Here is a 25838-nt window from a genome sequence, read left to right as displayed (position 1 = left end):
CGGCCAATCAGAAACCTTTAGTTCGGTGTTTGTTTCATGTTAAATCTGGATAACTGGCCCCCTGGTGGGATCCTATGCTCCAGGTACTCCATGTACCATGGGTAGCCTACTTGGGGGCCCCAGTAGGTAGCTCAAAACAAGAGTCAACGCAACAGCAAGCTTAGCAGGTACAAACCTCTCACTTTGTACAGTGCAAAAAGGATGGTGTAGGCCTATTCAACAACTATACAAGAACTTCTTTAACAGTTATGACTTGAGCTTACATACAGACGTAGTCACACATTTTACATAAGATAATATTCTTATTTTGATCATAATACCCAATTACTGAATGTCAAGTCTCCAGAATAGGTAGTCTATTTAGACACTGATTCACACCATGTCACATGGAGTCCAATGTGACTTTTTTGGGGATGAGGAGCCAGAAAGGGAAGTGCTATTGGGGGGGGAGGGGTTTTGAGACGATGCTTGTCATTTTAATTCTCCTTGTTTATCAGTATGTGCTACATATGACACAACTAACCTTTACATTTCCTTGCCATACAAAGACTACAAGAGAAATTAAATCAGAACTTTAATTAAAATGATCAAGTACATCCATAATGAAAACATTTCTAGTTTAAAGGAACAACATACATGAAAGCCCTCAATATCCCGTCCCCCACCCCTCTCATTCTTATCCATCATTCTTCAAATAACAATAGCACTTATGACCTTCACAGTGTACGCTAAACAACTGGAATGGTAGGCCTGATCCAGAAACAACACTCTCCCCCAGTGATCTCAGAACCTGAGGATGGGCATTAATGATACAAAAAACAAAACAAAATCTTGACAATGTAATACAATGCACGTCAGAACGTTGCTTCCTTCAGTCTCTATCACTCTGGCGTAGACAGAATATCTATACGTATATATTTAAGTGAGGCTGGGCGGTAAAGAGATCTATGGAATCATTTCCGAGTCAGGTTACGGTAACAAACAATCTTGATCCATGGTTGTGAGCGCACACAGGTGTAGGTTGGATGAACTGTGATGTCCCATGGAAGAGCTCCGGCATCCAAATTCCATCTCAGCCAGAGCACCCTCTGCAGCCACAGTGGGTGCACTCAATGATCCTTCCCTGCGCACAAGTCAGAAACACAGGTTTAGAACAAAAAGGACACACTCACTTTCCTGTACTCAATTCTCTTCATTTCATTTATACAGAATAATATAGACCACTGTTTCCCAAACAGTGGGTCGGGACCCGTTTGATTTGTATGTATTTTTATGGGTCACGACGTGAGTAAAATTTAAATGTTCTTTTCCTACATACAGTGTGTGTGTGTGTGTGTGTGTGTGTGTGTGTGTGTGTGTGTGTGTGTGTGTGTGTGTGTGTGTGTGTGTGTGAACGAGAGAAAGAGCCGATCTACAGGCTCACAACGCGGTGTGAACGATGCATTGTGCGCTTGTAAATTTGATATTTTCACTAGTTTGGGTCCCACGCAAACGTCTAGTCTCTCTTTTGGGTCACAACCTGGAACGTTTGAGAACCACTGCTATAGACGGTGTTCTTACTTCTTAGTGCCCGATTGTCTCAGGCTGTGATTTACAGATCATCTATTGCAGGGGTCTTCAACAGGGGGTCCTTAGAGTTCCTACAGTAAGTCACCCTGCCCTTGCTGAGGTCTACAGTATATGTGGCTCATAAGGCAGGAGCCCAACTACTGTTTCTGTGACGGATCAAACCAGGGATCTTCCGGTTCCAAAATGGCCACTCTACCTAATGAGTCACTGCCGCCCAAGTTTTAATATTTATTATCCTTTCGAACATTTTTCCTAAGCAAAGTATGTCAGATTCCTCATATAAGACTAGTAGTAGGATAGTTTCATAACACATGTTGCACTAATCCTAGTTTACAAGGATAAACTGACTTGTTATTTTAACACTACTTCCTTGCAATGCTATACAAGTTTCCACTGTTATCTAATGTCTAGCTGATTTTAGTTATGTAGAATGATCTATGTAAGCCATTTACCATAAGAGGGAGTGGGTTGTTGGCTGATTTATCACTGTTTCAGGGTTGTGGCACGAGGCAAAGCCGAGTGCCAAACAACAATCAGCAACAATCAGCCAACAACCCACGACCCTCGAATGGTAAATTGCTTTTCTACCACTTCTACCATATAAATGAAAGAAAACACAGTTGTAACTTGCAAGAATCTTGGAAATGGACTGCAACACAACAGTGGGCGGGGTCCATGAGCCAACTCAAGGTTGTTGACTGATTTACCACTGTTATAAGCCAATCAGAATCCAGTATCTGAACATGTGACCACACAAAGTGGTAGAAATAGACTTAAAGTACAAGATAACTAATGAATGTCACCGAGCCTTACAACTTCTAGCTTGCTCTTGGGGACTCTGCAGATGCAGTTTGTGCCAAAGTTGGTGTCTCGTGTCTGGATGCAGCGCAGGCAACACAGGTTCTCATAACCCTGCTTCTTCCATTTGGCGATCAGGTTCTTGTCTGCATAGCCCTCCTTTATACAGTACTCGTAGAGTTCTGGGAAAATACATAGGGCAGACAAGACAGAGTTAAGCGTTTGACTGATAGTATATGGGAGGTTTCCCGTGGTCATGTATGGCGAGTGCCGCAAGGAAAAGTTCAGAATGATACAAAGTATATGGTTAAACAAACAAAAATATGTTTAAATCTAACAGGCCCTACAACAATATGAATATGTACCTCTGCTGATGGCTTTTCTTTTGTAGAAGAGATCAAAGATGTAGCGGCTCCGCTGATGATGAAGACGGAAAATGGGCCACAGAGACTCTACCTTTCGCTTGCCCTCATGAGGCTCTGTCTCAGCTGAAAAAAGGACACACATGGAGATCATGTTACATTGGAGCAACAACTGGCCAGCCGGTTGTTAGCACAAACATGGTTTACGGTTTACCTTCAATTGGGGCAAAATCGCCATATTATGGTGGGAATTTGGGGAAGGGGAAACGCTCAGGTTTTTACGAATAACGTGAGCAGCAGAAGGAGGCCATGAAGGATCTACCAATCCTAAAATATCCCAAACAATCACAATGTTTTGCAAATCGTTTTGGACCAGTGTATTTTCAACCAGTGTTCCGAAGAACACCAGAGGGCCTAAATGATGGGAGAGTTGGTAACCAAATTGACCCTTATAATAGATGTTTAACTCTTGAGAGCGAGTTACATTCCTAATATTATTTCAAGAGATACATTATTTTGTAAACATCTGCATTACTTTGATTGATTGATTGAAGACTTAATTTACACGATTGTTATTTTGGTCAACGTCTTGGTTGTAAGAGGCTAAACCTCATCAAATGGTGGTCCGTGGCTCCGCTCAAATACTAAATAAATAATGGGCCTTGATATGAAAAAGGTTGAAAACCACTGATTTGGACGAAAGGGCGTCTCGCATTTAGCCGTTTTCATACAATTCATGTACATAATAGACTGGTTGGTCTCTACGCAGCGGTGCTCTACTCTTCATTGTTTGTTCGTGTTGTTTAGAACATTTACCTTCTCTCATTTTTTGATCCAACTCGTCCAAAGTCGGCTCAATGAGTTCCCAGCCATCTGGAGGCGGCTTTCTACTCCTTTTAACCTTTGGCATTGTTCTCAAAATATAGAAATAACACAAAAAAACAATCTTCTGTTTATGATTTAACTAGTATTTTTGCTAGCTCGTTTCGGTCCCGTATATATGACGTAACCTGGGGTCCTGTTACCATGGCTCGTCCGTTGAGAGTGGCGTCACTGCTAAATAAATGACATCTTTTTAATTTTTACGCGTTTCAAAAACTGTCCGTGTCTTAAATAAATAATGCAAGTTCTATAATAAATAACCGTGTTAAAATACATATTCAAATTATGTTCTAAATCTGAATAGATCGTACTCTCAGCCTTGGCGTTTATTGCATCAGGTTAGCTGACTAACAACTTGACTGTCGATTAAAAAAATTATAATTTTATAATCAGGAGGTTACACCCATAGACTGTAATCATTCGTACAAAATTGTGGGTTTTGTTATGAAACAAGGTGTATTATTTAATAGATACAATCATATATTTCGAAAATATATGTGTTTAAATATAATTTATGAAAGGCAACATGTTGAACCGCTTAGAGTAATGTGCCGTGAGGGCGTCATCAACACAGCAGTCTGTTTTTAGCCAGCAGTCAGCAGAAGTGTCACTTGACTTCATATTTTTCTATTTTCTATTAGTAGGTCTTTTTCTTCGCTGAGACATCTGTGGTAACGTTTGTGAAAATGCCAAAAGGCGGTAAGGACAACTATTCATCAACACGATATAATATGTTGATGTTGTTGTTACTTTAGCATGTACTGTTGACTGTTACTAAGCTAACGTAAAAAAAAATGAGTGATTCTTAAAACATTTTAATTTCAAGGACCCCCATTTTGACATGCATTAGCCTAAGTACGGACCCCCATTTAATGGCATTTCTATCTCTGAGACCCCAATATTGTAAAATCAATAATGTTAATTTAACTCTTTGAGAGTGTACAAATGGAACCAATGGTTTCATTTGTACTCTCTCTGAGTTACAGACCCATAAGGGTCCATTTGGTTCCTAACTATCACTTAGCTAGGGACCCCCAGTCACCACCTGGAACTCGCGAACTACTGACGTAAATAAACCGTCCGTCCCACAGATGATTGGTGGCATGTTTCTTTCATCTACATGTATTTGCCTTGCATACTGTTGCAGTCTAAAATTAGAACATTATTCATTTGATATCTAGTCCCTCTTGACTATCATTTGTGATCTGCGTTGAATGTCTCCTGTGTAATGTTTACACCTTAACATGTTTACATATTTATGTAATTTTTCATAATGAACAGGTAAGAAAGGTGGCCATAAGGGCCGTATGCGGACATACACCAGCCCTGAAGAGATAGATGCCCAGATGAAGGCAGAAAAGGAGAGGAAAAGGGTTGGTTAATTTTGCAGCCTGTGTGTTGTATACTTGTAACCTGTTGGAGCTTACCTGTATTGTAACGTGTCTGTCTGTTTTGTTGTGGAACAGCAAGAGCAAGAAGCAGAGGGTGTAGAGGGTGCAGCTCAGAATGATGTGGAAGAGAAGTTGCCAGGGTCAGGATCAGATGACAGCGACGACGAGAGCTCCCAGGTTTGTTCGCTCTCCCCCTCCCCCTTTCTTTACCTACTTCCAAGTAGAAGTAGAGCCAGACTGATATCATTTGACTGTTTTGATCACATCAGTATCGGCAATGATGCAGCTGCTGTGTCCTGATTTTTAACAACTCAACTCCTAACCTAGTGTCTCTATTTATGGCATGCAGCATATGAACATTTTCAAAAGTTTTCAAATATGTTCAGAGTCTATCAGAGATATAGCAGATATACAGTCTGCATCGCATTGTAAGCTGTAGATCGCCTATTTTAAACATTTTTAATTGGGCCTCTGGTTAAAAAAAAATAAAAGAAAGGAAAAAGTTGACTTTATGTGTATTTTATTATCAAAGATAGAAGAAAGTTTTGACGAAATATCGGTCAAAACATTGGTAATCGGTGGACCGAGGACTCTCCTAACATTCTTTTTAAATAAAATACTGACCATGAACTTGTGTTGACTCTGTATGAGTATTGCTCTCTATGGGTAAGTGTTTATGTGACATGTTCATTTCAGAAGAAGAGAGGAGGTGTGGAGGCATTGATTGAAATCGAGAACCCCAACAGAGCGGCTCAGAAATCAAAGAAGGTGACTCAGATCGAGCTGGACGAACCCAAGCAGTTATCAAGGAGAGAAAGGTGTGAATGACAAAACCTATTGCAACTTCATTTTCAACTTTATCACAAGTTAACAAGCATAAGGGAGGCTAAGTGAAATAATCTTCCCTACATGGGAAAAGGTCTGCTGTTTCTGTGATGGATTTGAAAAAAGGGAAATTAATATAGAACCTATAAGGTGAGACTTTGTGGACGGTACACAGACAATTGTGTTAGTGATTATGGCTCGGTATTGGCAAGGACCTTACAATACAATACGTAACATGGTATGATCAGATTGTTTTTCATCTGTTAGTCCCCGGTGGCTGACAGATACTCAACAAAGCAGTTGCCTAATAATACACTATGCTTGTCTAATTTATAGGGAAGAGATTGAAAAGCAGAAAGCCAAAGAACGCTACATGAAGATGCACTTGGCAGGGAAGACGGACCAGGCCAAAGCAGACCTCGCTCGCCTTGCCATTATCAGGAAACAGAGAGAGGACGCGGCACGAAAGAAAGGGGAAGAGAAGAAAGGTGTGTACACAGCCTTGCAAACCTAGTGATAAGCCCGGTGACTTTTGCCACTTTTTATTACCCACCCTTCCTTATATCCATCATCCAGCCATACCTTCAATAGCACAAAGGAGAGTGAGTTACATCACCTATAGCGTTTGGCCATGCCATGCCATGAATAAAACGCCATGAATGTATGAAGGGAGAATACTCTTTTCTCCAATCATGTCACTGAGGTAAAATCTATGAATGTGAAAACGCTTGCTTTCTGGTTTCCAGCTGCTACCATCAGTGGCTGTGACTTTGTCCGTGTTTTCTGTGTTTAGAGCAAAATAATGATCTTGACTGCAGAAAATATGAATCAGATTGATGTGATATAAAAGGTGACCATAGACTGTATGAGTGTGCCAGGTTGGTGCTTCAGGTTGGTGCTTAAAGTGCAAATGCATCATGGTACATACTATAGAGAGGAACATAGAGAATGCCCCAAAAAGACAGAATAGGGAATCTTCTCTGTAAACGTGGATTATATCATAAATAATTTGTTTGTATAGAGTATATAGACTACTATGTATGACGACAGTCATCAACAATGACATTAAATGTGCATTAAAGGTGTGATGGTGTCCCTTTAAGCAGTGAATAGCAGTGAGTGTCAAAATATGAATCCAGGGTCAGTTTTGCATGAGTGACTGTGGGACATGTTGCCATCTCCTTTCTTTTGTTTTATATGTTGACATGTTTCTCCTTGTGTTCTGTACTCCAGCAAAAGAAGCAGCATCGACGGCAGCAACTAGAGGAATGAACTCTCTCTCCCTCAAATGATGCAGAATTGGGTCATCAGCCGAAGTTTCACACATTTATGGACTGGTGCGATATATATCTATGTATATCTATATACAGTACAGTATATCTATATATAAATATATATTTATATATTTGACTATTTTTAAAGAAAAGGTTATGAAGAATGGTTTACTTTCATTGTTACATAATACCATTTGGAAAAATGGTTGAGTAAAGACCTATTGAATGGGGTTCTGTATATTTCGATACAGAATAATGGTTCTGTTGCTTCATCTTACTTAACAAGGAAGTAAGACTACATTGACAGACCACCCCCTCCCTCCTTCCTGCACACACTCACACCCTTTGTTACACTTGGAATGACCCTCGCTACCTATAACCTCATACATGATATGACGATGATGGTGTCATTTACTTTTGACTTACTTTGGTAATTGAGCTTTGCTACTTATTGTTCAACTCGTGCATTGTATATAACTCAGATTAATATTATGAAACCGATGAACAAGAAACTTGTTTTTGGTTTGTGAATTTATTTTGTTATGGCTATTCTTTTTTTTGGGGGGGAGAACTACCATGGCATGTCAGGCATTCCCAAAACTGGTTTGATAGTAATTGGGAAGTAAATTTTATTTATATGTAGCACATCTCATACAAAGTAAACTCAATGTGGTACACATTAAAAGATAATAATTTAAACTGAACTCTGAAAATCTGAAAAACTATTCTATACAAAATAAAATGAATGTAGCAATATCTGATTCATGTGAAAATAAAAACATTTACCGACAAGACTAGCAATGCTGGTTGGTGCCGGGCCCTGAGTGGATGACTTGACTAGTGGCATTGACCTTTATTTTGTGTATGATTTATTTTCTTATTTTATTTTTAATGGAAAGCCTCAGGTAGACTCCAGCTGAGTCTACCAGAATACTTTTTGCTATTTTTTTAACAGCATATCTACTGTACAATGTACATCTACATAAGTGTAACTTAAATTACTGTAAGTGTAACTTAGAAAATGAAAAAATGCTATGCAATTGAACGGCATATAGCTGAAAAGAGGAGGTTGTCTCCATGGCATTATTATGTTGAATATAGACTTTATTTAGGACTTGACTTTGATTGAGGTGATATGGAATTTACTAAGGTGCTTGGGAGGAAACTAATATGCTATGCATGACGGGCTCAAAATCATGAGCATCAAGTTTTTATGTTTATCCTCTATGATATTTTCCCACCCGAGTGGATAACATTGCTCTCCCGATCTGAAAATGTATTTTCTGTTTACTAAAGAGCTGGAGAGACAGGGAGCCCCCGGTTATTGAACAAGCACTCGTACAGTAGAGATGTGCCGATTGATCGGTGAGTGATCGCGATCGGCCGATAATGCCTCTATCGGCTTTGATCGGTATCGGCTTTGCCGATCTACAAGCTAGATCAGCTATTTTCACAATATTTATCTGTGGGACTGAGTGTAACCTCAGTTTAAACTCTTACAAGTTGAATTGGATACTAAAGGACCTCAGCCTGCAATCTCCTAATGTTTATACCCTCGTAGGATCCTCGTGTTTTAGTCACACCCAGGGCCTTCGGGTCACTTTGACCCGGCTCATATTAAACCATTCTAAAGTAGTTAGAAATCCCCAAAAATCATATTAAACACAATTTGATTGTCATTACTAACTACTTTACTAACAATTCAATCAATATTTTGTATTATCCCCGCCAGGCCGGGATGGCCGAAGGTGAGGGATTATGTTTTCACTCCTCTGTCTGTGGACAGCTAATCTCAGGCAAATTGGACTAATTAGTGTAAAACTACACACACACACTCCCAGGAGGCCTAGGAAGAACCTCCTCCCCAAATTCTTCACATTGGCCTCTTATAGCGCCACCATCAGGCCGTTGTGTGAACAGCTAATCTCAGGCACCACTTCAGCATCAAACTTGGCATTGGCACACATACGCCCAAGAGGCCTAGAAAGGAAATCTTTCCCATCTGTCTTTTATAGCACTACCATGAGACTGATCTTTGTAAAATATCTTGGTATTACCATATAGACTTTGTCTAAACCTCACACCAATTGGTACATATTATATTATCCCTATTGTCATTTGATCAAGAACTATATGTCAAATATTTCTTGTCCCACTCTGATTTGCACAAAGTGCTACAGGTGCTCGGGTGGCACAATGTCCCTGCCACCACCACAGAGGTTGTGGATTTGAATCAATCGTGGGGCATCTATGCAAACACAATTGTTGTTCGAGGGAAGGGAAGCAGGGCGGAGAGGGTGATAATTGTCACTACATGTATTCCTACAGCCAGGCTGGGCGGTAGCTGGTTTTGGGAGGGAGGAGTAGGACGAAGGGCGAAGGCCCTACGTCCTCTCGGTGGGGGCTCCTCACTGTCAGGTGATTCGGTAGGATACAACAGCAGTGACAACATAGGGGAGGAATCAATTGGCATAAGGACTGGATTGGGGAGAAAAAGAGGGTAAACTATAATTGGCTACTCAAAATAAAATAAAATAAATGCTACAAATCACGTCGGAATGCTGAGGAACTTGGAATTTGTTAAGTGGCATAGGGATGAAGTTCCCATTTGGTAGCAAAATGTGCCACTCCCGCAAAAATCTTAAGCATCTTTGGGATCGTGGCCAATCTGAATAGAAAATGTGACACATACTGTAGGTCATGACATTGATCAAATGACAAGAGAAAATCGGTATTGTAAATATCCCCCAAAACTTGTTTTGTTCAATTCTGCCTCATGGTGGCTCTATAACAGGACGATTTGGGGTTGAATATCTTCCTATGCCTCCCGGGGAAGTACATGTAAAGTTTCACGCTGACTGGTCCAGCGGTGACTGAGATTAGCTGTTCACAGACAGAAGCAACGAAAACATATCCCTCACTTTTGGCCATCCTGGCCTGGCGGAGATAATATTGATTGAATTGTTATCAATGTAGTTTGTAATGGTGAGCAAATTATGTACTCCAAAATCCATATGTCCAATGTTTTTTCAGAAAGAAATGGTCTAAATATTAGGCATTTAGCATACACTTTCAATGGCCGGGTCAAAGTGACCCGAAGACCCTGGGTGTTATATGTTGATACAGGGGGGTGTTGCAAATGCATGACAGGTACCATTTTCATAGCACATGTTTAGTACAGTAAATAAGCCAAGCAGAAGAAGTTTCATGGAAAAAATCATATTTTAACATACTTTTTCTTGATGTTGAAAATGTAAAACCGGGTCAAAGTGACCCGAAGACCCTACGAGGGTTAATATACAATGTCAATGTTTTGTAAGAATAATCATTAAATATATAAATACTGCTACACTAACACAATAAATAGAAGAATTTATGGATTTGACGCTGTGATTGGGAATATCGGTATCGGCAGATACTGATTCCAGTTGATCGGTGATCGGTATCTGCCCCAAAAATCGCAATCAGAGCATCTCTACAGCAATGATTCTATCAAAGTAAATCTATTTAGGTAAGATCGCAGGTCTTCTATGTGTCATCTCGACACCCAAACCTAATCCTAACCTCCGTGGGGTGAGTCGCTAACCCTCCCGACGCTCTGTTGTCGAAATGATGGTCGTTCGAAAGAGCGGGATTTTCCTTGTGTGTTCACTGTTCACCTCACCACCACCTTTGACAATTACCAGTAATCGGGAGATAAGCGACCGTAAGGTCGCATACACAAACTTTAGAAGGCAGTTGTAGCCAATCAGGAGGGAATATGGGAAATGGGACAGATCCATGTTGATGACATGATTTTGGAGATGCTATGTACCACTTTGCGTGATTCTAGGCCAAAATCTGTAGGAGCAGTGTCCAAAAATGTGTTTTGCAAAAATGGGCCTGATGGTGTGGCGAGAAGAGGGCCATGTGAGAAATGAGGGGTGGACGTTGTGATTTGCCATCCAAGGAGTGTTTGTGCAAAGAGATATGAGTAAGGCAAAAGTGTGACGTGACGTGACGGACTGACAGCCAGTGGAGCTTTTCATAGTAACTGCGACCTGACGGTCGAAATCTTCGATGCATTAATTGATTAGAGAGAGCACTAACAAGCACAGAACATGTTCCTGCATTCTGGTGAATTTTGGGAGTTTGATACCAAATCAAGGGTTGGTAAACCAGCAAAATCTGGAATGTCCTACAAGCTAGTCTCAAATTAAATATCTTAATAGTGAACATGAGCTATAGCTTTGAACGCATCTTATCAAGTTGCACTTGCATGCAAGTCTTTAAAATAAACTAGAAAATATTGTTCCTTCGAAACAATCGTGGGCTTGCGCAGTTCAAGCCAAAAAACAATAGCTATAAAAGTACAAAATCTTTAGATATTGGTCCAAAGTTAATGTAAAAAAAGTTCTGTGCACGTGACGCGAAAATCCCAGAATAAAACAGGTTCAAGCGTTTTACAAACTAATCAAAATGGCAATTACATGACAAAGACACAGGCACGCATGTAAGCAAGTTGCATGTCTTCAAGCCAAACGAGGCATGACTTATGCCCATTTAGAGATTGAGAATGAGCTATACCTGTTCAAAGTTTGCACTTTCAAAGGCTTCCTAGCTGAACACTTTAAAGTTTGAATGGTGATTTTCGGTGTAAGTAGGAGTAGAAAGGTGCCAAATAAGTTTTGAGGAGAACTGATAGATAAATATGACTGATATATAAATAATGAGGATAACATACCGGTACGTGATAATAAAATGTAGCCTATAGGCCTACAATATAGTGGGGGCCCCTGCTTCGTCTCTCTTAAGGGTCCTTGGCAGATGAATGGAATCAGAATCACCGTGAAAATCAGAGCGATTTCATGCACGGTTTTCTGTCCTATAATAAGACCTGCGCAAAGAAGAGTTGCATAGCCATGCTGCTGGTGTTGGGTGTTGCCATCCAGTTATGTTGATGTGGCGTGACTTTCTCTTGAAGTCCAACCCCAAATGGAAACATTGCTTGGAAACATTGCTTCGACAATTTGCTGAATCGTGAAGTGTAATTTCATGCACACACTAGGTTTGACATTTAAGGCTGCACACAGATGAGGAATTTGATCTTTTTAATTGCTTTTCTTGCCTATTTTGTACTTGCCCGTGAAATCAAAAGAGGTGTGGTTTAGCAAAACATCAAATCCCTCTGTGCCTTGATTGGCTGAAAGAAAAGTGCCTTCTACATAAATTGGAGGGTTGGACACTGTCAGATTCAATGCTTCCAGCATCCTCATCACACATCATCAATTAAAGGGTGAGTAGGCTATTGCTTCCCAGGCAATTTTCAATGTATTGTTCATTTACTTTTGACACCACTTTACGTATACAGTAGCTGTAGGTTGTTTTTTATTAGATTTCATTTTACCATTTGATTGCCTTTTTTTGCTCAAACTGCCATTTTTCTGGAAACCCAAATTATGCTTTATTTGTGACATCTAATTTCCATGCTTTTTGTTCTCCAGACCACACTAAAGACATTTGAAAAAAATTACAGCTTCACCATATACCACAAATCTTACCAATAAATATATTTCTGCAGCTATGGAACATAACAGATGCTTGAGTGTGTAAACCGGTGTTCTCTCTCTCTCCTCCAGTTCTTCTGTATCTTCAGTAGACATCAGAAAACATGCCTTTGGACGTCTTCATGAGCGAGGAGACTTTAGACTCTCACAACCTGATGATGACCGAGCCACTGCATCTCATTGACGGAGAGGTGCGTGTTGAACATCAGTCATAATGCAATATATGTTAACAACTAGGTCAGAATAGATGTATTACTTGTTCACATGTTATGGCATTATTGCCTTTTTATATCTCTGCTGTCGGGCCGAAACCTCCTAACTCCAAAATGTTCATTTTTGGGAAAATGAGCTCAAGTGGAGTTAAAAGGTTTTGACCGAAGCATTTTTTACTACTTTTCATTGGCTAAATATTATTTTAACCAACACACAGACATAAAGGATGTTTAATAGCACAGATTTATGAAAAAAAGAGTTGGCCAAACGGGGGAGTTAGCTGGTTTGGCAGAAAGTGTGGAGTTAGGAGGTTTTGTCCAAAGCACCTTTTACTACTTTCCATTGGTTCAAAAACCTAAAATATTGAGTTAGGAGGTTTTGACCAGACAGTGACGTTATGCAAAGCAGGTGTCCTATACCACAGGGTGCTTGTTTTGCATTCTATAGGACCTACAGTATAGAATGCTGTATCTGTTCTCAAAATGGGTGTAAAGTTATTGACATATATTTTGTATTACTTTGTAAAACCTGGAATTTCCCTAGTATGGAGTTTTGTTCACAGAGTCAATGCAATACTGTGTTCACAACATGATCATGATAAGTAAAGTTTAATTTCATCAAACAAAGGGCAGTCTTGGATGATCGTATCCAATTAGATGTAATCACATAATGGGAGTAAATATACAATGTTTGATTGTTTTATTGAAGATTGTATTAGAAGTTTGCATTAGGAAAAGGTACAGTTTCATGACAGTACAGTTCACTGGTTCATGGTCAACTAAAAGGACACACCCAAAAAAGCCTATGGCTTGTTTCAATTGAGACCCTTAAAAAACCCCTCATATAACATTGAATGAAAGACAGATGAATTTATAAATTTATAAACACTGCAGCACACACCCTATAATTATGATTAATACATGGCATGACAAAATATAATTTAATTTGTACCAATAACTACAGTACTTCTGTGTCCCAGGTGTTCTCCATCATTAAGAAGGAGAAGCACAGACAGATATACGGACTGGAGCTCATTGCTTCTGAGAACTTCATGAGCAGGGCTGTTCTGGAAGCTGTTGGTTCATGCATGAACAACAAGTATTCTGAGGGATACCCTGGACAGAGGTATGTACAGTACATGCATTCATCATCTAGCTTACCAACTGCATGCTTGTGTAAAGATGTATTTTTAGGACTTGTACAGTGTGCTACATGTCAGTAAATGGTAGTGCACAATGCATAAACAACAACAACAACTACTGTTCCACGATACAATATGCACGGCGTGGTCATACAAGGACAAACATAGAACGCAGCAGGGGAAAGTCAGATATCTAAAAAATGGTGCACACGCTTCATATAGAGAAAACTCTGCCATCATATGAAGGATATTTGTTTAGAATGTAAGCCCAGACCAAAGTTCCCTGTTCTGTCATGTGGTACCCATTACAAATGCCACCTGCTCCACCATAGATTTATTATGGGTCTAAACCAGTGGTTCTCAACCTTTTCAGGCCACGACCCCCAAAATAATCATATTTGAACTGGGGACCCCCCCCCCCCCCACCCTGACAAGCACTTGGAGTTGTAAGAGTTGAAAATAGACAAAATTTCTGCCTCTAACATTTCACAATTTGGCCAATGTTTAATTTGTCATTAGAGGTATTAAAAAGTCCTTAAATTGTCACTTTGGAAATGTGTATACTAAGGTATACACTCTACAGAGTCAATACACTTAAACTTTATATTGGTTTGTTTACTGTTGAGTGAGAGAACAATGCTGCACATTAAGTTCATCATCTGGGGACCCACAGGTTGAGAACCACTGGTCTAAACAAAGGCTAATGTACCCTTTCGACAAGTGTCATCACAAATATATTTCATATTAAGAGTTCTGTAACATTAAGAATAAATTGAGTAGGCCTATAAGGGAACTGAATAAAAGTATAAAGTATAATCTTATGTGTGTGTGTGTGTGTGTGTGTGTGTGTGTGTGTGTGTGTGTGTGTGTGTGTGTGTGTGTGTGTGTGTGTGTGTGTGTGTGTGTGTCTGTTCAGATACTATTCTGGAGTTGAGTATGTCGATCAGATGGAGCTTCTGTGCCAGAAGAGAGCCCTGGAGCTCTTTAATCTGGACCCAGAGAAGTGGGGCGTTAATGTGCAGCCGTACTCAGGTAGAGTGTAGATAAAACACACCAGAGGCGTCAATTGGGTATGGCAAGGTATGGAAGCTAAAAGAACAAGATGATGCGCACATCCTTTCCAAGTGCTGGTGCTGGGCTCAGGTCGACATGAGATTAAAAAGAATAGAGGTCCTTCATCAGGTGACCTGATGAAGGCCAGCTGATGGCCGAAACGTCGTCAAACGTTATGTTTTAATAAACACTGTGGAGCATCAGCTGTTGTGCGGACCTCTATTCTTTTTAAGGTATGGAAGCTGCCATACCTTGGCTACAGGGGGAAAAAATAAGATGTACTTCTTAAAATAAATTCATCAGTCATGTTGCCATACCTTAGCTTTTGCTGAACTGACGCCACTGAAACACACACAAATGAAAAATATTAGCTAACTCATATTTATGTATGATCATGTATTTACTTGCTTGCCTCCAGTGTGAAGAAGAGAAACACTTTGTATGTGTATATCATATACACTGTACATATGGTCACATATTATACACTATATACGCATATACTGTATGCATCATGATCAAACATTAAGGGGTGAATTGTTAGAAATATTATTTTTCATCTACAGTATCCATGGGTAGTAACTGAACACTGATGATCTTTTAAAGCAACAGTGTGTCCCTCCTTAACAGTTTGAATTGACACCAACTGCCATTTACTATTTACAACATAAATAAACATCAATGGAGGAGAACAAGCTTTATTGTTAAAACGCCAACATGTTCCGACCTGCGCAGGTCTTCATCTGGTTGAAATTAAATATGAATATAGGACAAACACACTCTCGTTAAATATTGTTGAAACACATGGGAGCAGCCTTGTAAGCGCTTAACAAAATGCTTAATGCACGTGAGTGCATAGCAATTACTATAGCATAATTACATAATGAACAATCAGTCTGCTGCTTGGTTTATAGCTGTTCATGTTCAGAATAATTTTAGTTTATCTAGTCGTAATGCACTCACATGCAGTTTCCAACACTGACTGATTGTTCATATGTAATTACACTCTATTAATTGCTATGCACTCATGTGTTTGTCCTGTATTCATTTTGTCCTGATGAAGACCTGCCAGGCCACAACATGTTGGCCTTTTCTACAATAATGCCTGATCTCCTCTTTTAATCGTTTGAGTGCACGGATCATCTGTTCTTTCTTCTGAAACTATAAATTACTGATATCCTTGCAAATAAGACATGGTTTTAGAACCCAGATCTGAAATCTTACCTAAATAGATCTGCTTTGATTGTAATCATTGCTGTAGAGTGTTTTTGTTCAATAACAGGGGGCTCCGGGTCTCTCCAGCTCTTTAGTAAACAGAAAATACATTTTTAGAAGAATCTTTGACACTTCCTAACACATCATCTTGATCTAACAAGGTTGTGTGAAATGTGCTGTTCTCTCCCAAAACGTTTTCCAAAGGTTCCCCAGGCAACTTTGCTATCCTTCATGCCCTTGCTGGGCTCCATGGCAGGATCATGGGTTTGGACCTTCCAGACGGAGGTCACCTGACCCACGGTTACAAGAATGACAAGCGCAACGTTTCCATGACCTCCGTGTTCTTTGAGTCCATGGCTTACAAGGTATACCTGCATCATCTGGTCCATGAAACATACAGTGATAATAAAATAATAATAATAGCTGGAATTTATATAGCGCTTTTCTGAGTACTCAAAGTCGCTTTACAACACTGTATATATGTGTGTGTGTGTGTGTGTGTGTGTGTGTGTGTGTGTGTGTGTGTGTGTGTGTGTGTGTGTGTGTGTGTGTGTGTGTGTGTGTGTGTGTGTGTGGCAGGTAAAAACAACAACTTTTAAAAAGTAGGATAAGAAGATACAATAAGGGCTAAAAACAGTACACTCATAATATACTCTCTCATTTTCTGAGAGACAGATTCACCATAAGTTAGTATATATATGTATTATAAACTTTTCCACATACTTTATTTTTTTAAATATAAATTTATATATTTGGGGCTTTTCTGCCTTTATTGATAGTACACAGTGTAGAGTGACAGAAAACAAGGAGAGAGGGGGGGAGTGACACGAAGCAAAGATCGTCGGGCTCAGGACTCGAACCTGTGACACGCTGTCAGGCTTAGAGCCTATGTGGTATGCACCTGGACCGCTAGGTCAGCGGGCACCCCTTTTCTATATTTCTTGTGATTCTTTGTGTTTTTAGGTGAATCCAGAAACTGGCTACATTGACTATGACAAGCTGGAGGAGATGGCACTGTTGTTCCGCCCTAAAGTCATTGTTTCAGGTCTTTTAAACATCACACATTGTACAAATCATTCCACATGCATCAAATCTTGTCAAGTCAAACAGCAAACTTCAAAGAGACATTAACCCTTCATTTTGACCAAATGTTTAATGATTTAATACCTAGCAGCACAAGTAAATACTGTACTTCCCCTGTCCGTCACTTTACCCTTTCCTCTCCAGGAGCGTCCTGTTACCCCCGTCTTATTGACTATGAACGCAATAGAAAGATTGCTGATATGGTTGGAGCATATCACTTTGGAGACATGGCTCAACTCATTGGGATGCAGTCCGCTGGTCATATGCCTCAATGCTTTGACCACTGCGATGTCGTTGGTTCCACAACACACAAGACACTGCGAGGCGCCCGTTCTGCAATGATCTATTATAGGAAAGGTAAAGTCTAGAACGGGGATGAAAAGGGGAAAGAAAACACAGAACATGTCTGCTATTGCAACAGCTCTTTTGTTGAATGGTGAATAGAGAAGGGAGAGACTTCACACCAGCAGCGGTATGCCGCTTCCAAATTCTGGTAGTGCATTGTCTATGTGGCAAGTTAAACTTTCCCGCTAACGCAAAGCATTGATACAGAGAAGCAGCCAACCAGACGTGCGCTGTGGTCTGAAACTGTAGACTAGGCATACACACTCAACAGCACTTGAGATGGAGAGAAACTGACTACTGGAAGTATATTGAATCAATATTGAATATTGATAATAAAGTTTTAAACTCTCTGTTGAATTGATTCAAAATGTAGAAACTGCATGGCCTATTTCTTACCTAACATAATACAGTATAACAATTTACAAACAAGCTGCCACAGACAAGCACTGAGTGTCGGTACTTCTCCCTGCCTGTGAGCTCTCATGCCGGGCCTTGAGCCACCTGCAACAGTGGAGCTCTCGCTGGACCACAACTCACTCATTCACCAGGGTGTTGATCATACCTCAGACACATGTTTGCGGAATTCCACATTTTGGAAATTAACTTATAAGTTGCTGGTGTGAATTCAATGTAAGGCGGAATGCTCAAAAAAAAATTAAAGGTTTGGATGGATTGTACCTAATTTTTGCTAACCAGGAGTCCGTGGTGTGGACGAGAAAGGGAATAAAATTATGTACGACCTGGAAACTAAGATCAACCAGATGGTGTTCCCTGGACTGCAGGGAGGGCCACACAACAATACTATTGCAGGTATTGTACCCCCTGCTATTTATCCCTTTTCACATGTATTGTATGTATGTATGTACTGTACAGTATAAACCCATTATAGATGGAAAGTGTGACGGCCAGAGTCACCACCTGAACAACCAGGCATACTTAATACACTGGTGGGTGTGGCCACATAAAAACCTTTCTGTACACTCTTTTGGAAAATAAATCCTCCTCCTAGTATAAACATAATACCTGATAATCATGTTTTAGGGGGGAAATAAATCATCTTTAAATTGTTATCTCTCTCTTTGTGTGTGTGTGTGTGTGTGTGTGTGGGGGGGGGGTCACACAGGTGTGGCAGTAGCCCTGAAGCAGGCAATGACACCTGAGTTTAAGGCCTACCAGAAGCAGATACTGCTTAACTGCCAGGTTTTGGTCGAAGAGTTCACCAATTACGGATACAAGCTCGTCTCAGGTGAGCAAAACACCACAGTCATGTTGCTGGTATAATGCAGTGGTGTAAAGTAACTAAGTACATTTACTGAAGTAATGTAGTTAAGCACAGTTTTGAGGAATTTGTACTTTACTTGATTAGTTCCAGTTTTCAGTACTTTAATTTCTACTCCACTACATCTCAGAGGCAAATATTGTACTTTTACTCGACTACAATTATTTGAAAATGTTAGTTATTAGTTACTTTGCAGATATAAATGATTATATTATAAAACATACATTAATCCACTTTAGCCCTATTTTATACCTAGGCTATTTGAAAATAGCCGATCTACAAGCTCGCTTGTAGATCTGCTATTTTCAAACATTTTGTACTTTTACTTTTGGTACTTCAACTATATTTTGATGCCAATACATTTGAACACAGGCCTTTTACTTATAACAGAGTACTTCTACATTGCAGTATTGATACTTTAAAATGTAAAACATTTGAGAACGTTTTCCACCTCTGGTATAATGTAATTTTGAAACCATAATCTCCAGCTAAATCAGACCTACATTTTGTGTTTGATTTGGGATATGTTCTGTTTAAGTAATTCTTAGTAGGCTACAGCTGGAAATGTATAATTATCCTGTCTGCTTGTATTGTCTATGCAATGCCCTGTAGGTGGCTCAGACAACCACCTTGTCCTGCTGGACTGTGTTGACAAAGGCATTGATGGAGCACGCGCTCAGTGGGTTTTGGATGCAGTTGCCATTTACTGCAATAAGAACAGCGTTGGAGGTATGTGTATTTGTCTTCTCACACACAGTGGTGCATGTGTTCTCTCACTCAACAGTAAACAAACCATCATAGAGTTTGAGTGAGGGCATCTGCACATTTCTAAAGTGACAATTTAAGGACTTTTTAAGATACCTCTAAAATGACAAATTAAACATTGGCCAAATTGTTAAATATTAGAGGCAGACATTGTGAAAATAGCCAATCTACATGCTCACAACGCTTCGCAACGCGAGGCGTTATGAGCATGTAGATCTGCTATTTTCACAATAAAACCGTGTTATACAAAATGTAATGCCTCAGTTTAAGAAACACAGGATAAGATGTATAACAATGTGTATGACAACTCTTAGTGCTCGTCAGGGTGTGGGTGTCCCCCACAGACATAAAAAGGTAGATGCCTCTTCCGGCTCTCTGGTACCCGTCTCGCATTGATAGGTATTTTTGATTGACAGGCTTGGAATTTTTCCGTGTGCGTAACAGACACGGAAGGTCGGTAGGCCAATCAGACGAGTATGCCAAGTATGACTAAATCAGAGGCAGGTGGGGGGGGGTCTTTTCGTACGCAGCTCTTAAAAACAGCTGCGTCGCGCAACAGCTGGGACTGGATTAAACTGGAATTGCCCTCGACACTTCCGCTTTTCTGCCTATCAAGTTGGACGGGTCGCTCCAATCAGCGGTGGACGAGGTATCTAGCTTTTTGTATCTGTGGGGGTCCCCAGTTAAAATATGATTATTTTGGGGGTTGCGGCCTGAAAAGGCTGAGAACCACTGGATTAGATAAATGAAGTCTGGTTGATAAGAGTGTGTGTGTGTCTTTGTGTTTCGCTTCAGGTGACAAAGATATTTGGCGTCCAAGAGCTGTCAGGTTTGGTACTCCTCCTCTGTCCTCCAGAGGCATGCGAGAGGAGGACTTCAAAAAGGTGGCGGAGTTTATCCACAGAGGTAACCTTCAATGGCTTTTGAAGCGAAAGTGGATTTCTTGGCCAATGCTAATGTTCACAGGGGACATTATTGGCAATAGAGTTCTCAACAGGCCTGAAAATTAAGGCCTGGCCCTAACTGGGCCCTAACTAATTAGCATATAGTTTAGGCCCTACCCGGACCGAAAACTAAACGAAAACTTCGGGTCAGGTAGGGTTGGGTTCGGAAAGAATTGGAGAACTCTAATTGGCAAACTGAATAAAAGTTTTCAAAAGAAAGATCCTATTGACCATATTCACATGGCAGCCATTTTGCTGTTATGTTATACTCTGGGGTATGGTCAGTGAGGTACTGCAAATAATGATCGGATGTCCCATTGTTTTACTACCTGGGCTGTTTATGTCCACCCACTGTTAGCATACACACATTTACAATAATCCACATAGCTGACCCTGCTCTCTGCTGCCTTCTCCTCCAGGTATTGAGCTGGCAGTGGAGATAAACAACTTCTTGGGTCCCAAACACACCCTGAAGAGATTCAAGCAGTTTGTGATTGAAGGAGAGACCTTCAAGCAGAAGATTGCTGAACTCAGGGCAGAGGTGGAGAACTTTGGTGGACGATTCCCCATGCCTGGCTTTTCTGAGCTGTAACCTATTTAGTTTGGAGACAAATTATTGTTTGAATTATAGTTAGCTTGCTAACTGCTTCACAGCGCTGTTTATTCTGCCTTATATCGTGTGCTTGCATTTGTATTTGAGTGAGTCTTGCAGTATCACTGCACCTCCTCTCAGCTTAATGGATCTTTTATATCAAAACTGCATGTAGTGCCCATCCCGCGATGTCTCGCGAAATATTAAAAGATGTCCGGAGTGCCCATCCCGGGATGTCACGCGAAATATACTGTATATACAGTAAAGCTTCGGTCCTGCTATCACTGTGGCACTGGTTCCGCGATTCGTTTCCATCGCACGTCCACGCACACGCAAAGTGCTCTCATCCCATAGAGAACAATGGATATTGAAATCTTTATAGCCCATTTTCTCCAAAAAAGACTTTTGATGCGAATGCTGGCATGTTTACTCGATAAATAGTTTACCATCTGAACAGGAACTTGTAATGGGTGAGTCAAGAACGATCGTCAAGAGGAACCGTCAGTGCAATCTACTTCCGGCCTTTCATGTCCGGGCTTTGAATGGGTTAATTACAGATGTTTTATTATATATATATATATATATATGTCTCAAATAGAGGGTATGCGCGTGACATCATCATCATACCCGGAACTTATGCGGGAACGCCTACTGAGTGTCAAAAAACTATTTCCTGGCCTTGACAGCCCATACCGGTATGTCCAAACAGAAAAGTCTTATCTGATTGCATTAAACTACATTAAACTCACTTTGCCACTCGATTTGCCATTTGCTTTATGCATGTGCATACCCTCTATTATTGACTTGTTATTATTCACAAGATAATTGAAAAATGGATTTGGATTCCCACACAAATTCTCTGGAATGGAGCAATAAATCTGTTTAATTCCAGCAATCATGTTGGTTGGTCGTCTGTTATTATACTATAAGAGCTTTATAGTGTTGGTGTCTATAAGGTGTATATGACCATAGCTGTGTGCCTTATTGAATTTGAATGATTTGGAATATTTGATTTCATCTCCACAACATTGAAAATTGGCGCTTGGGTGAAGTTTCTGTCCACCAGATTTTCAAATCCTCCGTGGTTCCTTGCTCGCAGGGGGCAGCAGAACCCTGAACCTGGCTGGCAGAATGCCTATCAGCAGGGGATGTTGAACTGTGTTCCTCTACATGCTCTAGGTGAGGCTCCCTCACTGGCAGGTCAACCAGTAGGGGTCAGCACAGGAGTGTATGGTGAATTTGGGAGAAGGAGTAAAGAATATTGGCAAATCTAAAGGTCAAAGAAAAAAAAGGCACTGCACACTATCTCCACTTGTACAGTTAACAAAATATGGGTTTCTTTTATTTTCATGATCTTTGATCTGATACACATCAACACACCTGTCACAAATATTTCAATTGTGCAAAAGATGTTTGATGAACTACAAGAAGCAAAGAATATAGATCACATGCTGTGAATGCTGGTAATTCCTTATCCTCAGCCAACTAACGCTGCATATGTGAGCACACTTGGAGTTAAACAGAGAAATATAAACTGCAGTTTACACATTTCTAAAAGCCTTTTTGTGAAAATATTGAAAATAGCAGACCTCCAAGCTCACAATGCGTCGCACCTGTGGGCTTGAAGGTCAGCTATTTTCAGTGCTTGATACCACACTGAACTAAGCATAATCCAATCAATACTGGAGATGTGGCATACAGCATGGATTTCTACACAGAGAGGGCAATTCTTTCAACAAGACAAGATGCTGCGTTCAAGTTCAGGAGAGTTTGGACAAGAAAGTTCTCTTGAATGCTGCCTTCATGTATGGCATGGAAAGAGGGCATTTGCATTTCTTTCACCAAGAGTAAAAACAGCATTCATGGTTTGAAGAGGGCACTTTTTACAAGCGGATAAAAAGGCAGGGGCGGGGCTCAAGCTCCCTTTGATGTCTATGGTGTGTGTGTGTGTGTGTGTGTGTGTGTGTGTGTGTGTGTGTGTGTGTGTGTGTGTGTGTGTGTGTGTGTGTGCATGTGTGGTGTGTGTGTGTGTGTGTGTGTGTGTGTGTGTGTGTGTGTGTGTGTGTGTGTGTGTGTGTGTGTGTGTGTGTGTGTGTGTGTGTGTGTGTGTGTGTGTGTGCATGTGTGGTGTGTGTGTGTGTGTGTGTGTGTGTGTGTGTGTGTGTGTGTGTGTGTGTGTGTGTGTGTGTGTGTGTGTGTGTGTGTGTGTGTGTGTGCGCGCGCGCGATATTGTTGGATATCCTTCCCTAAGATGAAACAAGATAATGACAAAAATATGAGACTCATTGTGTAACAGCAAGACACAAGGACAAAACACTCATAGGTTAATTATCAATTCCCTGTTCAGCAATAGTATCATTCCAATATCTAAAATGAGTTTAACTTGGATTGCATTTTGGTCCTTGATTTACCTGTTTTTAACCTTGGGCCAGGCTAGTAATGATTCACCTTTTCTTTGTTTTTCATAGGACAGCTATGATAGGCTTATGTGTGCCAAAATGAACCCACATACGTGTGAGCACAAATACAATAAATAGTATTGAATAGTGATTTTGATTGCAATTGAACGAAGTCGAAGATGTCCTGTTTTCAAATCAAATCTGTGTTGGCCAGACCCATATCTAAACTTGAACTGCCTTTACCCTATACTAGTGTTTGAAACTTTTCACTCATTAAAAGATGACTAGCCCTTACCCGTTCAAAGATATGAGTTCCGAAATGATGTGCAGTGGGTGGGTTATGGGATGTGCACTGTGCACACAGTATATGAGGGATGGAAAGTAACTTTAACTGGTGCTTGCATGATAATATGTAGGAGCATCAATGTAAGAAATACCCGTTTCGTTTAATGGCTACAGAGATACTGTGTACCGATCTGCATGATTTTTGGACAAAATCTGTAACAGGGACAGAAAACCGACCCCCCCCCCCCCCCCCCCCCCCCCGCCCGCCTGCACACACACACACACACACACACACACACACACACACACACACACACACACACACACACACACACACACACACACACACACACACACACACATACACACACAGAGCTGGTTAAACATGTTGCCTCATGCTAGATGCAGAATAGATATGCCTCAAGCTAGATGCAGAATAGATATAGGTACACCATAAAAAATGCTAATATACAGCATATGATTTGTGAAAGTGACAAACGGGCTTCACAGTTATGTCAGGTGTGTTCATATGCTAATTGATGGAAATATTATTTTTTGTAAACAACAACACCTTCTTATTCCCATATGAGATACAATAATCCATCACACAGAAATAAGACAGGAGAGTGATCAGAGTGAGAATGGAACGTTTTACTATGGAGAGAGAGAATTCAAGACAAAGGTACAACAGAATAATCAATGGTTCGTGCTCTCTCTGACAAATTATGTTTTGACATGAGTATAAGTATGGTCATTTCATCAGTCAATGGATGACGTTTCAACAGTTAATAGGATATGTTTCTTGTCCACAAATCAAATCTAAGACAAAGAGTCCATATACAGGGTTCCTGGGGGAAGATGTCCTTGCTGGTGTCTGGATGACACAAGCTGAGCCTTAGAATACCAAAACAATTCTCATTGTTTTAGGTACTGGCTCCAGGCAGTTGATAAGGCCTGATTTCTACCAGACGGAGACCTTGTGTGTGTACTGTAACATGACATTTTATGACACAGTCACTGTGCCTTAAACTTCAGGTGGTCATCAATATGTATTGATAAAAAGATGATATGAACCATAACAAAATACCTATCACTAATGGTGATGCGATTTCAGATCAATTGCTCCAGCCACTGAGGAGAAACGCTGTGACAGACACTCAGACACTCAGACACTCAGACAGACAGACACTCACTCAGACATTCCGAAAATTATATGTTTGATAATGGTCTTCACCTACCTAAAGCGTGGTCAGTCATGAAGGAGGTGCAGGCAGCACAGCACCAACACCAATCTGAGACTGTACCAGAGCTGCGTTCTGACTATCTTGATATACGATTCACCGGCAGAAAATGATCTCCACAAACTGTCAACCTTCCACACCAAAAGCCCACGGAAAATACAGTGAATATTTAGGTCCAAAACCATGGCTACCATCCTCATGAGAAGGCGGCGGAAATGGATTGCATGGGCAATCACCCAACAGTCTTTCACTGGACGGTAAAAGAGGCCGACCCAAGAACATCTGGACAGTAGGGGCACCCACTGGCCTAGCGGTCCAGGCGCTTACCACATATGCTCTGATGCCTGACAGGGTGTTGTGTGGGTTTGAGTCCCGTTCCCGACGACCTTTGCTGCCTGTGACTCCCCATCTCTCTCCCCATTTCCTGTCAGTCTTACAAAGGCAGAGTGCAGTATACGTTCAAGAATTTCACCCAAAAATTGGTTTAAAAGTGTTACAGCTGATCAGCCAAATGAGATAAAGGCATAAAAGTGATATTACACTAATTGTATCTGTTCTTGAGCTAATTGCTCAATGCTCATCCCCCAATATCATGAAGTCTAATTTGACTTTTGGGCGACACAAATAAGTCGGTATGTA

The 25838-nt window shown here is 40.6% G+C and overlaps 3 protein-coding genes across 4 annotated transcripts; 2 read left to right on the top strand and 1 right to left on the bottom strand.

The window, feature by feature from the left end:
• Window positions 1–618: 618 nt before the first annotated feature.
• On the bottom strand, window positions 619–3713 carry bud31 (BUD31 homolog). The gene is made up of 4 exons (XM_080724296.1): window positions 3546–3713; window positions 2733–2855; window positions 2383–2549; window positions 619–1123 (listed from the first exon to the last, which is right to left on the bottom strand). The coding sequence occupies exons 1-4, from the start codon at window positions 3637–3639 to the stop codon at window positions 1073–1075; spliced, it is 435 nt and encodes a 144-aa protein (XP_080580422.1). The 5' UTR covers window positions 3640–3713; the 3' UTR covers window positions 619–1072.
• A 461-nt stretch (window positions 3714–4174) lies between these two features.
• On the top strand, window positions 4175–7885 carry pdap1b (pdgfa associated protein 1b). Of its 2 annotated transcripts, none has more exons than XM_080724618.1 (6): window positions 4175–4310; window positions 4893–4984; window positions 5078–5179; window positions 5702–5820; window positions 6164–6315; window positions 7061–7885. In XM_080724618.1, the coding sequence occupies exons 1-6, from the start codon at window positions 4298–4300 to the stop codon at window positions 7117–7119; spliced, it is 537 nt and encodes a 178-aa protein (XP_080580744.1). In that variant the 5' UTR covers window positions 4175–4297; the 3' UTR covers window positions 7120–7885. The 2 variants fall into 2 exon arrangements, with proteins under 2 accessions (XP_080580744.1, XP_080580743.1); XM_080724617.1 differs by having other exon boundaries at window positions 5699–5820.
• Window positions 7886–12751: 4866 nt separating this feature from the next.
• Window positions 12752–19785, top strand: LOC308282844 (serine hydroxymethyltransferase, cytosolic-like; the record flags this gene model as incomplete). The annotated part of the gene is made up of 8 exons (XM_080723230.1): window positions 12752–12838; window positions 13840–13985; window positions 14918–15033; window positions 16471–16631; window positions 17230–17311; window positions 18391–18504; window positions 19586–19652; window positions 19758–19785. The coding sequence occupies 8 exons, from the start codon at window positions 12752–12754 to the stop codon at window positions 19783–19785; spliced, it is 801 nt and encodes a 266-aa protein (XP_080579356.1).
• Window positions 19786–25838: the final 6053 nt, after the last annotated feature.

The sequence above is a fragment of the Nannobrachium achirus genome (assembly GCF_963921795.1).
Source record: "Nannobrachium achirus genome assembly, chromosome: 4".
NCBI classification, from domain to species: Eukaryota; Metazoa; Chordata; class Actinopteri; order Myctophiformes; family Myctophidae; genus Nannobrachium; species Nannobrachium achirus.
This window is presented reverse-complemented; position numbering and strand designations above follow the sequence as displayed.

What these genes read in the sequence shown, in the direction of transcription:
- bud31 (XM_080724296.1), bottom strand. Translation starts at nt 3,639, where the DNA reads ATGCCAAAGGTTAAAAGGAGTAGAAAGCCGCCTCCAGATGGCTGGGAA. An exon ending in GGATCAAAAAATGAGAGAAG is followed by an intron (nt 2,856 to 3,545) that starts GTAAATGTTCTA and finishes TCCTTTTTTCAG; the next exon opens with CTGAGACAGAGCCTCATGAG. An exon ending in CCAAGAGCAAGCTAGAAGTT is followed by an intron (nt 1,124 to 2,382) that starts GTAAGGCTCGGT and finishes ACTTGTGCGCAG; the next exon opens with GGAAGGATCATTGAGTGCAC.
- pdap1b (XM_080724617.1), top strand. An exon ending in CAGAAAAGGAGAGGAAAAGG is followed by an intron (nt 4,985 to 5,077) that starts GTTGGTTAATTT and finishes GTTGTGGAACAG; the next exon opens with CAAGAGCAAGAAGCAGAGGG. An exon ending in GCGACGACGAGAGCTCCCAG is followed by an intron (nt 5,180 to 5,698) that starts GTTTGTTCGCTC and finishes TGTTCATTTCAG; the next exon opens with AAGAAGAGAGGAGGTGTGGA.